Source organism: Pituophis catenifer, unplaced genomic scaffold (genome assembly GCF_029215685.1).
Source record: "Pituophis catenifer annectens isolate HBS135680 unplaced genomic scaffold, rPitCat1.0.hap2 SCAF_5, whole genome shotgun sequence".
Classification (NCBI taxonomy): Eukaryota; Metazoa; Chordata; class Lepidosauria; order Squamata; family Colubridae; genus Pituophis; species Pituophis catenifer.
The window spans coordinates 84,271,867-84,285,959 of record NW_027256885.1 but is presented as its reverse complement, the minus strand read 5'-3'; the positions used below and the strand labels follow the sequence as shown (position 1 = coordinate 84,285,959).

At 40.3% G+C, this 14,093-nt stretch overlaps 1 protein-coding gene across 1 annotated transcript in view; it reads right to left on the bottom strand.

The window, feature by feature from the left end:
• Positions 1–13,809, bottom strand: part of LOC139317515 (zinc finger and SCAN domain-containing protein 31-like) — a 34,671-nt gene extending 20,862 nt beyond the window's left edge. The window contains exons 1-3 of the mRNA XM_070944587.1: positions 12,930–13,809; positions 11,838–12,039; positions 6,368–6,414 (exon numbers count right to left, since the gene is read on the bottom strand). Coding sequence (XP_070800688.1) covers positions 6,368–6,414; positions 11,838–12,039; positions 12,930–13,781 — 1,101 coding nt within the window. The 5' untranslated portion in view covers positions 13,782–13,809. The remainder of the gene's footprint in view (positions 1–6,367; positions 6,415–11,837; positions 12,040–12,929) is intronic.
• Positions 13,810–14,093: the final 284 nt, after the last annotated feature.

Sequence of the window (14,093 nt, the reverse complement as noted above, 5' to 3'; positions counted from 1 at the left end):
GCCACTCCAACCCCCAGATCTCCACAAACCCCCCGTCACAGCTCTAATCTCGAACACCCAATCACAGTAGGGGTCTACTGTGGGCCAGATGGTAGTCCTAAGGGTGAGGCTGTCCACATCTCCCCCATCAACCTGCTGCCAGGCCGTTTCCCTGGCTGGCCGGTCAGTGGCAGCCATTGCCTCCACCGCCAGCCCGCAACCAGGCACCCCAGGCTCCCAAGGCACCTTGAGGCCCCCCGAAAACGTCAGAAAAGAGCGTCCCAGGGGTCCAGAGGGGCAAGGGGAGCCGCAAGCACAAACGCCGACCACTGCCGGACGCTTCGGCCTACACTTCCTCCAACGCCAAAAAGTCGGAAACAGCTGCCCCAGTCAGGCCTGTCGCCCCATCTCCCACGGTGCCGTCCAGCCCTGCCCTGACATTCCGGAGGGCGAAAAAGCCTTCAACAGGCAGGGTGGACGTTCCCCTCACTGGGACTGGAGCCGGAGGTGGTCAAGGCGGCTCCTGAAGACCCTGGCGACCAGCAACTATCCCATCCCCGAAACGGAGCTCATTCGGTCACTGCCATCTTGAGGCATGCGCAAAAGCTTCAATCAAAATGAATGTGCTACCAAGAATGTTATTTTTATTCCAAGTGATACCTATAAAATTGGGGGAAAATTTCTTTAAAGATTTCAATAAACTTATAGTGAATTATATTTGGCAGGAGAAGAAAGCAAGGATTAAAATAAAATATTTACAAGACAAGAAAGAAACCAAACCTTCTGGTTTGGCGTTGCAGCGATGCAGTCGGGGAAATAGCAGGGCTCTGATGAGCCCCGCAAAAACCCCAACTGGCAAACTGCCGCTGAAATGTCTGCGGACCTACCCTACCCTGAAGGGACAGGGGAAAGAGAGGGACCCCTTGGGCGGCCGAGAGGAACGGGCAAGTTCCTCGGAGGCCGGAGGCAACCCCCTAAGTCAGCGGCGGGGGACGGCAGCCACGGCGGCTGCCTTGAGACCGCAACAAATCAGGACAAGCAATGTGCAGGAGGAAGGAAGAAAGGACGATGTGCTTTGGAGCCAGGTGAGTGACACCAACCCAGGCAAGAAACAATGTATGAATAAGGATATTTACAAATAAGACCCCCAGCCTTATCTAGCGGCTGAAGATCTGAGGGGCTTGAAGATTTTGTAAAATAAGGAAAAGAATTGAAGACCCTTTAACACTGATTGATTGGAATGAATTGCTTATTAACCAAATAGAGTTGGATATTCAAATTTTCTTGTTAAAACTGAAATGGACTTGACTTTTGGAAAAGAGAAAAGCGATAATTAAGGATTTGTCATCTTTAAAAGCCAGACAAAGAGATTAAATGGATTGCTACATAAATGTTTCAAAATGGCGATTGAAGCTGTGACTAAGTGAAAGTGTTGATTGCGGAAATTTGTGTTTTTTTTCTGAAAAGAACCTATTTGACTCGTTACATATTGTGGATTACTTTGAAAAGAACTATGGTTTTTTGAACTTTGGAGATTCCTATTCTGTCTTCTAATGGCTCTATAAAGAAAGAAGAAACACAATGACTAATAAACTTCTAACTAACTGGCACAGCAACAAAAGACTTGGCGCAGGAACGGAAGTGGAGAAGCTGATGGATTTTACTGGAAACAGATTCTACAATAGAATTAAAAAGGATATGCAGAGTTTTAAGCATGGAAGTATTGACTTTGAATTGAAATGCTTATGGACAGATAAGGAAATGAAGAAGCAAAATAGATAAACTAGATAGCAATGTTTGAATGCTTAATTGTTTAAATGGTTCAAAGTTTAAGTGAGCTTTAAATAAAAACAAGAAGTGCTTATGGTAAAATAAAGATAGAAAATTAAAAATAAATGATAATTAAAATAGAAGTGGGAAGTTAAGGTGACTAAAAGTGATATTTTCATAAAAGCATAATTAGATGTAACATGTTTTAGTTTTAAGTTGATAAAGTGGTGGATAATTATGATTAATTGTTAATGATTATAGATGATATACTAAGGTACACAGATGTAAATCATAATTGAGATTGAATTTAACACATGTTGGAAATGATTAATATTAAGAAATAGATGGGGATACACCCTGGAAGAGTATAGTCGGAAACAGTGGATTAATAGACAACATATTGAAGAAGAAATTTTTAAAATAAGTTAGTAGAATAGTAGTTGGAGTTAAGGAGGAGAATAAGCTGAAAGCTCAGCCAAAATAATGTAATGCTGGAAATCAGCCAAATAATAGGTGGCGTTATGGAGGAGAATGCTGTTAATCAGCCAAAATAAAGCATGCTGGAAATCAGCCAAAACAATGGATAATGCTGGTAATCAGCCAAATAATAGTTGGAGTTATGGAGGAGATTATGCTGAAAACTCAGCTAAAATAAGTAATGCTGGAAATCAGCCAAATAATAGGTGGAGCTATGGAGGAGAATGCTGTTAATCAGCCAAAATAAAGCATGCTGGAAATCAGCCAAAACAATGGATAATGCTGGTAATCAGCCAAATAATAGTTGGAGTTATGGAGGAGATTATGCTGAAAACTCAGCTAAAATAAGTAATGCTGGAAATCAGCCAAATAATAGTTGGAGTTATGGAGGAGAATATGCTGAAAACTCAGCCAAAATATGTTATGCTGGAAATCAGCCAAACAACAGAGGGAGTGATGGAGGAGAATGAGGAGAATACATTGAAGAATAATTATTAATAAGGGGTGAAAAAGAAAATGTTGGGTGTTAATTAAAATGAAATGGAAAACTTTTGAGATGTCTGTGTAAAAGTTTAAGATAGGATGAATTGGGTCTAGAAAACAAGAAAAATAGGAAGAAGTTTTGATTAATAAATTGAAATAAAAATTGAGTTTGTGGTGATAAAATTGTAAGGTAAATATATAGAATAATAGACTGTTTTTGTGTTTAATGTTGATGTTAAAAGGAGCAATGGAAAAAAAATAGATAGAGCGGTATTGAATTTTGATTTATAATTGAATTTATAATTGAATATAAAAATGAGTTTTGTTTTAGTAGGAGATTAAGATGTATGATGAGATAATAGAAAGATTTAAATTAAGATGTTGGAATTTATGTTAAAATTATCTGTTTTCATTTGTTAAACTAGCATACCCATTTGTGACCGGACCAAGACTTCGTTCTTGAGAAAATTTTCCTTTTTTATGTTTATGTTGGAAAAAATAAAAAAAATTTACAAAAAAAAAATATTTACAAGACACTAGGGAGAGAGAAGGATTAGCACTCCCAGATTGGGAAACCTATTATAAAGCAACCTCGTTGATATGGATTAAGGATTGGATGGAATTAAAAAACAAAAGAATTTTAACATTAGAGGGGTACAATCTACAAAGAGGGTGGCATGCTTTCCTGTGGGAGGGAAAAAGTAGACAGCAAGGATATTTTCAAAGACATTTAATTAGGGAAGCATTACTACAGTCATGGCAGGGGATAAAAAAGAACCATTACGATAAAATTCCGGAATGGCTATCCACTATGGAGGCACAAATTTACCCAAATGCACTAGATATTGGTAAAATGAAAACTTACAAAGACTTATTAAATAATCAAGGGGAACTAAGAACAAGACAGGAATTGAAAGAACAGGGTACAGACATTGATTGGTGGCCTTATATGCAAATAAAATCCAGATACAAGACAGATTTGGCACAATTTGGATTTCAAAAGGAAACAAATTAGATAAAATTCTCCAAGGTACAGAAAACAAATTGATAAAAAAATGTACAACTATTTATTAGGATACAAATTGGAAGAAGAGGTAGTCAAAGAAAACATGATAATTTGGGCGAAAAATTTCGGATACAATATTGAATTAGAGAAATGGGAGAAATTATGGAATATAAATTACAAATTAACAATGTCTGTACCCTATAAAGAAAATATATATAAAATGTTTTATCGGTGGCATCTCCCTCCTGCCAGATTGGCAAAGATGTTTCCAAATACCTCTCCGATATGTTGGAAATGTAAACATCAGAAAGGAACTTACTATCACATGTGGTGGTCTTGCCATAAGGCAAAACAATTTTGGCAAATAATTAAAACACAAATAGAAGAAATTACAAATCAACAAATAGAAATGAGGCCAGAAACTTTCCTACTGGGAATAATTTCTGGGTCATATGAAAAAGCAATACGATACTTAATCATCCACATAATTACAGCAGCACGAATAGTTTTCGCCCAAAACTGGAAAAATGATGATATACCAGTAGAAGACAATGTGATTAGAAAAATTATGGAGTGTGCGGAAATGGATAAGCTCACGAAGGAGATACAAGAAAAGGATGAAACAAAATACTATTTAGTTTGGGAGAGATGGTATAAATGGTTGGAGGAAAGGGGAAAAAAAAGGACAAAGGAAGACTAAATAATGGTTAAATGAGGTGGAGAAATATAGAAAGTTTATGTCAAATGTAAATAAAATAATTAGAATAATATATTATAATGATATACACTGCTCAAAAAAATAAAGGGAACACAAGCAGAAGACATCCGAGATCTGAATGAATGAAATAGCCTCATTAAATACTTTGTTCGTTACATACAGTAGTTTTGTGTTCCCTTTAGTTGTTTGAGCAGTGTATAAACTACTGTATGTAAAGAACAAAGTATTTAATAAGGCTATTTCATTCATTCAGATCTCAGATGTCTTCTGCTTGTGTTCCCTTTATTTTTTTCAGCAGTATATATAAGATATATTAGAAATATATGTATAAAAGATATAAGAAAGAGTAAATGTATAATTATGGATTACTGATGTGAAACTGTTGAAAAGAAAAAGATGTAAATATCTGTTTTTGTTTGTTTTAAAAAACTGTTTAATAAAATATTAAAAAAAAATAATAAAGAGGACTACAAGCTGCTCTTGGAAAAGGCAGTTTGAGATCTGAACACCAAAGATTGTATGTTGCAGCGATGCCAAAACTGCCCTGGTGAAGTGGCACTGACAGTGCACTTGGATGAAATATTCGAGGACTGGGGTTTGGAAGAATCAATAGAATTCAAACAATGGGTTCATACTGACTGCGAAATGCTGGAAACAAATGTTCTCACTGTTGACAGCTTCATCAAAAAACTTGCTAGCAAAATGTGGAAACTGACTGGCCACCACTTCGTTTCAAAACAGCAAATATTTGAAGTCGCTGAAAGCCGGCCTAAAAGAAACCAAACTGAATGTACTGATGGATTTTATGGAGAATTACTCGTTTGTTGTCCAAGATGCTGCTCAAGGCTTTCACTGGGAGAATTCGCAAGCCACAGTGCATCAGTTTGTCACTTATTATGTTGATAAAGGTGGCGCACTGCAAATTGTCAACTGTTGCATAATTTCTGATGATATGCAACATGATACAGTTTCTGTGCACGTGTTCATTCAGAAGTTAATTGAGTTTTTGACGACTAAAACGAAGATTACAAGAATATACTACTTTAGTGATGGTTCAGTGGCACAATACAAAAATTACAAAAATTTCGTCAATCTGTGCAATCACAAACATGATTTCAAAATTGAGGCTGAATGGAATTTTTTCGGCATGAGTCACGGCAAATCACCATGTGACAGAGTTGGTGGCATGACTAACCGTTTGGCTGCTTGAGCCAGCCTCCAGTGACCATCAGCCAACCAAATACTGACACTGACAGATCTGTTCAACTTTTGCGACAGAAACATTCATGGAATTAAATATATATTTTATTTATTTATTTATTTATTATTTCAATTTGTATACCGCCCTTCTCCTAGTGGACTCAGGGCGGTGAACAGCCAGAGCTAAAACACATGCAGATACAAAATTTAAAATTGTTAAAAGAATTATATAACTGGCCCAATTTAAAACAATTCAATTTAAAACCCCATGACAATTTAAAACTAAAAAACTAAAAAGACTAAAAAAGGGGGAGGGGGTTCACGCCAGCCCTGCTTGATGGAAAAGAAAAGTTTTCAGGGCACGGCGAAAGACCCGGAGATCCGATATCCTTTGTATCTCCGGGGGCAAATCGTTCCAGAGGGCAGGAGCTGCCACAGAGAAGGCCCTCCCCCTGGGGGTCGCCAGCCGACATTGCCTGGCTGACGGCACCCTGAGGAGTCCCTCTGTGGGCGCGTACTGGTCGGTGGGAGGCTATCGGCGGCAGAAGGCGGTCCTGCAAATACCCAGGTCCTATGCCATGGAGAGCTTTAAAGGTGGTAACCAACACCTTGAAGTGCACCCGGAAGACAACTGGAAGCCAATGCAGCATATATACACTCCGAAGGAAGAAATTTTATATTCAAAAACCTTGTGTTGCTAGGTTATTACGCACAAAGTTTCACGTTTATCATACCTTTCCTTCCAGAGATATAAAAAGCCAAACTTTAATCTTTTTTTGAGCTGCACTATTTTCAGCCAATTTTGCTCCAAATTATCTAGATGGAGATTGCTCATGAGAATGTTTTTATTATTTTGTTTAATAGAGCACAAAAAGTTGTACAAGATGGCCAAGTTTTGTTTCTCTCAACAAAATATTGCCGGAGATATGTCTCAAAGTTGCTGGACCTCAGAGTCATACTATAAGGCTGCAGTATGGGGTCACACAAATGCCTATATCTCCACAAGTATTGCGTCGGCACACGTAACACTTTAACAATGTTCATTGGGGACATGTGTGCATGTTCACACAAAATTTCATTGTGAATCCGTGATGTTCGAACAGGGACCCCAAGACCACTTAACAAGTCCAACAAAGTTTTCATAAAGGTGTGATTGCAGTTTCTCATCATCACACTATCTGAAATTCCAGGACAGCATGGTCTCTGCCTCCCAGAGTTTCAGTTACTTTTACTTCCTCAGCCATTTCCTCTCTTTGGTGGTCATTTTTGACATTCACCCATAACAACTTCTTTAATTCTATAGTATCTCTGGTTTCCTATCAGTGAGGTTCAGGACTTCAAAGTGCCTAATGTTGTCTTTGAAAATGGTAGGCTTATGTTTAAAATCTTACTTTGAAAACTGGCTGCCTTTGTTCTTCCACTTTAGCTTGAGCTGAATCTGTTCTGTGATTAGCTCCTGGTCACATCTTTGTTCTTCTAACTGAGCTCTTCCACCTCTTTATATAAAAAATATAATCAATTTAGTTTCTGTATGTTCCATCTGGTGATGTCTGTATACATAGGCATAGTTTTGGTTGTGTGTCAGACTAATCAAAAATAAGTTGGCGTAGGATAAAGAACAATTTTATGCTAGAGCATCCATACAGAGTACAAACTTTGTACAATTTTTAAAATCATTTCCACAAATTAATTTTTAGTTCTTGGCTGAAGATTCTCTGGCACTATAATTATTGGCCATATAAGAGCAATGATTGTTGGGTTTGGAAAAGCAAGAAGTAAAGGATAAATATATAAAAAGAGGAACCATGAGCAGCTAACTATAGGTGAGAAATGGTTGAAGTTTGGTAGAATAAAGAGAGAAGAGATGCCTCCTTTATGATTGATTTTGCTCAGTTCTTCCTTTCTCAGATTTTTAAACTTGTTCTATTCCATTTCTATTGTAATTAGTAAGATTTGTTTCAAAATAGCAGATTTAGGTGAACCCACTGCATTCCAGTTTGCCCATAGATACAGGAATTGGAAATCAGATAAATTTACATTACACTGTTAATGAACATCTGTGTAGATTCTCAGTCATCCAGGTCATAGTTGTCTCAAAGGTGCTTTTTCAAAAGGCAACTGGACTTTGTTTTTCCTTGAAGAGGAAAGGCTACATTCTGGACTTTCGGCCCCCAACATCCTGCCAGAACCAATGAAGCTTCTTGGATGAGAAGCAAAACGTCTTCTTTTTCCTTCTCAAGGAAAAAGCAGTCCAGTTGCCTTTTGAAAAAGCACCTTTAAAACTGTTAATGAACATTTCCCTACTGTCCCTAGCTTGGATAAGAAAATGCCTGAGTCAGTTAATTGGAGGAGCAACAGTTGGGTGAAATTAAAAGTTCTAGAAATGGGAATTACTGGAGTTTAACACATGATATCTGGAAGGAGCCAGATCAGGCTGCATTAATGGAACACCCTTCATCTTTCTACACCTACAATCACTTTAGTTAGCGTGAATAGTATGTACTGTTTTGAGTTCTATCTCAAGTCTATGTCCTCTTTAGTTGGTCAATGGAGCTCCTGTGAAAAGCGTAACTAATATACAGTCAGGTCCAGAAATATTGGGACATCGATACAATTCTAACATCTTTGGCTCTATACACCACCACAATGGAGTTGGAATGAAACAAACACGATGTGCTTTAACTGCAGACTGTCAGCTTTGAGGGTATGTACATCCAACTCAGGTGAACGGTGTAGGACTTACAGCAGTTTGCATATGTGCCTCCCACTTGTTAAGGGACCAAAGGTAATGGGACAATTGGCTTCTCAGCTGTTCCATGGCCAGGTGTGTGATATTCCCTCATTACCCCAATTACAATGTGCAGATAAAAGGCCCAGAGTTCATTTCAAGTGTGCTATTTGCATTTGGAATCTGTTGCTGTCAACTCTCAAGATGAGATCCAAAGAGCTGTCACTATCAGTGAAGCAAGCCATCATTAGGCTGAAGAAACAAAACAAACCCATCAGAGAGATAGCAAGAACATTAGGCATGGCCAAAACAACTGTTTGGAACATTCTCAAAAAGAAGGAACGCACCGGTGAGCTCAGCAACACCAAAAGACCCGGGAGACCACGGAAAACAACTGTGGTGTATGACCGAAGAATTCTTTCCCTGGTGAAGAAAACACCCTTCACAACAGTTGGCCAGATCAAGAACACTCTACAGGAGGTAGGTGTATGTGTGTCGAAGTCAACAATCAAGAGAAGACTTCACCAGAGTGAATACAGAGGGTTCACCACAAGATGTAAACCATTGGTGAGCCTCAAAAACAGGAAGGCCAGATTAGAGTTTGCCAAACATCTAACAAAGCCTTCACAGTTCTGGAACAAGATCCTATGGACAGATGAGACCAAGATCAACTTGTACCAGAGTGATGGGAAGAGAAGAGTATGGAGAAGGAAAGGAACTGCTCATGATCCTAAGCATACCACCTCATCAGTGAAGCATGGTGGTGGTAGTGTCATGGCGTGGGCATGTATGGCTGCCAATGGAACTGGTTCTCTTGTACCGTATTTTCCGGCGTATAAGATGACTTTTTAACACATGAAAATCTTCTCAAAAGTCGGGGGTCGTCTTATATGTCGGGTGTCGTTCTCCTGTAACCAGGCAGACCAGCCCGAAAGGCTCTGATGAGCCTTAAATGGCTCTGGCGAGCCAAGCTCTGACGATCTGCTAATCAGGCAACTCCGCTGGGATCGCCAGAGCCATGGAGAAGGAAAAAACTTTTCCCCCTCCAGCTTGCTTACCTTAGCTGCTTGCCTTGCTTCACTTTGCCTTGCTTCGCTTGCCTGAATCCATTCCATCAGCAAGCAACTCCCTGCCTGCAATCAAGCAGGCAGGGAGTTGTGGACTTCAACTCCCAGAATTCCTCAGCCAGCAAAACAAAGCTGGCTGAGGAATTCTGGGAGTTGAAGTCTACAAGTCTTAAAGTTGCCAAGGTTGGAGACCCCTGTTCTATTGGGTAAGTTTTTTCCCCTTTGGGATCTTTAAAAAAAATAGTTAATTGGGGTTTTTTTAGTTGTTCTTTTTTAGACCTAGCCATTTAACGTTTAGGAAGTTTTAAATTTAGCTTTCATATAAAAATAAAAATAAAATAATATTTGTGCAGCTTTCTGAGATTTAGTGTGTTTTTGTAGTGTTTCACTCTAACTACACAAACACACAAAATCTCACAAAGCTGTATGTGGAATTTTGTGTGTGTAAAGTGTGAAAGTTGTTTTTTTGGGCTTTTTGTGGCTGTGTGAGGTTCCTGCTTGTTGCAGGGGCCATTTTGGGTCTAGCACAGCTGCTTTTACATTGTGGGTGAGCCTGTTGTGTTGTGTTGTGTGTGTGTAAAGTGTGAAAGTTGTTTTTTTGGGCTTTTTGTGGCTGTGTGAGGTTCCTGCTTGTTGCAGGGGCCATTTTGGGTCTAGCACAGCTGCTTTTACATTGTGGGTGAGCCAGTTGATGTTTTTTAATTTTTATTTGGTGTGCGTTGGAAGAGGGGTAGTCTTATATGGCAAGTATAGCCCAAACCCTATATTTTAACAGGAAAATTCGGGGGTCATCTTATACGCCCAGTCATCTTATACACCGGAAAATACGGTATTTATTGATGATGTGACTGCTGACAAAAGCAGCAGGATGAATTCTGAAGTGTTTCGGGCAATATTATCTGCTCACATTCAGCCAAATGCTGCAGAACTCATTAGACGGCGCTTCACAGTGCAGATGGACAATGACCCAAAGCATACTGCAAAAGCAACCAAAGAGTTTTTGAAGGGACAGAAGTGGAATGTTATACAATGGCCAAGTCAATCACCTGACCTGAATCCCATTGAGCATGCATTTCACGTGCTGAAGACAAAACTGAAGGGAAAATGCCCCAAGAACAAGCAGGAACTGAAGACAGTTGCAGTAGAGGCCTGGCAGAGCATCACCAGGGATGAAACCCAGCGTCTGGTGATGTCTATGTGTTCCAGACTTCAGGCTGTGATTGATTGCAAAGAATTTGCAACCAAGTATTAAGAAGGGAAAGTTTGATTTATGATTATTATTCTGTCCCATTACCTTTGGTCCCTAACAAGTGGGAGGCACATATGCAAACTGCTGTAAGTCCTACACCGTTCACCTGAGTTGGATGTACATACCCTCAAATTAAACCTGACAGTCTGCAGTTAAAGCACATTGTGTTTGTTTCATTCCAACTCCATTGTGGTGGTGTATAGAGCCAAAGATGTTTGAATTGTGTCGATGTCCCAATATTTCTGGACCTGACTGTATATCCTCCATTTATTTGGAATAGAGTTTCAACTCATCTGAAATGCATCAAAGACAGACTTCAACTGCAACAAATGAGATCAAATGAGACAGGGTTTAGATATAAAATCATTTAAATTTTGTAGTAGTATAGCAGTTTCAAGTTCTAGTCCCACCTTAGCAGGAAAGCAGGAAATGGCAAACCACTTCTAAAAAACCTTGACAGGAATACTGTAGGGACTCATCTAGATATTTGCCAGAAATCATGATTAACTCAAAGGCACAAAAAGAACAAGTGCTATATTACTGGAAGAAATTGAATTTTAAGATTTATTTTCTTTTTCCACCTCAGCTTCCCCCCCCCCCAAACATCTGGGTAGAGTATATCTTCTTTAGATTGATCGTGTGTAAGCTGCTCTAATGAGTGAAGTCAAAATGCTCAGATAGATAAGAGATAGATAAGGTAGATTATATTCTCTCTTCCATCTTCATCAAACTGCTGCCCCCTAAAAATGTGGAAAGAATTTCTGGGGACTGGAGAAACAGAAATATTTATCATACTTACTATTAAAAAACATGGTTTACACAGAGCTACCAAATCTTTACTGCAAACATCTGGATGCCCACTAAATGGAAGCAAAGCATTATAATTCTTAAATGAATCTTCTCTGATAGCTAATCAATCCATATATTTATTTTAAAAAACTGTCTGAATTTCTTAGCTCAACTATCTTTCAGATATTGCTGAACTACAAATTCCTGTTCTAGCTCCACTGGCTGGAGATAATAGGAGTTGGACAATTCCTCATCTGTTATAGACAAAACTTCCCTAAAGAATTTATCATTGATTTGTTTTTCTTGTGGCAACCGATTCCCTTTGGCAGGAAAAATTCCTAGAACATTCCTGCTTCTCTCTTCCTTCTTACCTGTTTCCTGAAGGCCTTGTGGTTCCTGTTTTGGGATGCAGGGCTTCTTGAGAGCAGGGCCTGGGATAGGCTGGTTTAGTGTTATATCGGATGAGGATAGGTACTCGGGATGGGGCAGCAGTGAGGCTGAAGGATCCCACGGTGCTCCAGGTAAAATCATTTCCTGTGGGCTTACCTGTTCAACCTTGACCCGCACTGTAACCTAGCAACAAGGACAACAGTGGGTCACTAAGAACTTAGGGGAATCTACCCATCCCACTTATTTGTTTCAGCCTTGAATCTAAAAGAGAATAATTAATCAGCCATTCAAGCATCCATGGTTGTTGTTTTGCAATTCCCATTTCAAAAACTTTTTAAAGGAATACAAAAGATCAATCTAATAGCAAGTCCATCTTATCTAGCACCCTATTTATTGGAGTGGCCAAAAGCCTGGGGTCTTCTGAAGGTTTTGGATTTAAAGCTCTCATCAGTTCTAACCAACATGGCTAATAACAAGACTAAGAGCTGCCGTCCAAGGCATTTGGAGATGCTGCTTTTGGCTTGTTTCCACCAGAATCCCCCTGCATGCTTGCATACAAAGAGGCCCTCAACAATTGATGAACAGCCATTTCCAGCCTGAATAAATCAGGAAGAAACATGGTCAGCTGAATGCAGGTTCATTTCCTAATAGCGAGGAAGCCTGTCGTATGACCCAATCTTTTCCACCCTCTTTGTATATAAAAGTTTTAAAGCCTAATTAAAAAATTATCTATAAACAAATCAACACATTTAAAAAAAGACAATTCTGTTGAAATCCTGTGCCAACTCAAAGAACTTTTACCAGTGTATCATCCTTCCTCTATTCTTGACTGAGCTTTTTCCTGCCAATTTTGCATCATTTAGATTGCAAGTTGCATTTGGGCAAAGCCTTACTATTTTTATATCCATGAAACACTGATGCAATCATTAAAACACTGATACAATTCTCCTCTGCCTTGTGGGCGGGTGGATGGGGTGGTGGTGTAATGAGAAAACATATTGGAGTACTAAGGATGTTAGAGGTTTTCATCACAATGTATCTCCTAGAATCAAGAACATTAAACATTCCCTTACCTGCTGCTCCCACATCCCTGCCTCTCGCCGTCCCATCTGGTATCCTTCCACCAAGGCCACTGCTTGGGCGCATGTCTCAGGGCCTCGTTCCCACACCCAGGTCTGGATCTCTTGGGGCAAGATGGTCAGGAACTGCTCCAGGATCAGCAGTTCCAGAATCTGCTCCTTTGTGCGGCTCTCAGGCTTCAGCCAATGCCGGCAAAGTTCCCGGAGCCTCCGACAAGCCTCCTGTGGGCCTTCGGAGTCCTGGTAACAGAACTGCCGGAAACGCTGCCGTTGCATTTCCACATTGGCGCCTGCCTCCCCTCGCAGGATGGAAGATTTGGACTTTCTGTGCTCATTCCTGCCACCTCTGGCATCCAAGCCATTATGGGGTGGCTGGGCTTTTCCAAGAGCTGGCATAAGAAGGCTCATCCACTCTCCTCTTGGCCACTGGCATGATTCGGCTGCCCGCTCAAAGGATGACAGGTAGGCTTCGATGTCGTCCATGGGTGCAAGCTCAGGTAGCTGGAGATTGCTCCAGCCAGTGGCTGGGGATGGGACAGGCACAGGGGCTGGCATGACGTCAGCAGGTGTCCTCAGGGTTTGTACCATCTCCTGGCACTGCACTTCCCAGAGCTGTGGAATTTGGTCGCTCCTCACTTGGGGAGGAGTTGCCCACCTCAACAGATCACTAATGGTGCCTGCCTGGACAACAAGAGGACTCTTCCCCAGAGGATCCCATTCCCAACCAGCTTCAGGGCATGGGGGTCCAGGCTCTTCTATTTTCACCCTGGGTGCCACAGTTTCTTCTAATGGGTACAAAAAATGGAGGCCCAATGCTGGAGGAGGTACTTCCTGTGTGGTAGCCATCTTTAACTCCCATAAGAAAGGAAGTTGTTTGTCCTTCAAGCTTCCTGCAAACGAAAGTAGAACCACCCAGCCAGAGGAGACTGGGCCAAGTGAAAGAGAGCTTCAATGCAATGTGTAGTCCCAGGGAGCCAGATAGGTATAAGACACCCAACAGGAAAGGATGGACAATCTTTAAAGGTATCCTTTTGCCAGTGATGTGATGATCAAGTAAAAGGGCACCTCCCTGATAGAGAAAGGAAAAACACCATTAAGAATTATGCTCAGACGAAGCAGGCCCATTCTTAAATATCACTTTTGTAACCATTATTTGCC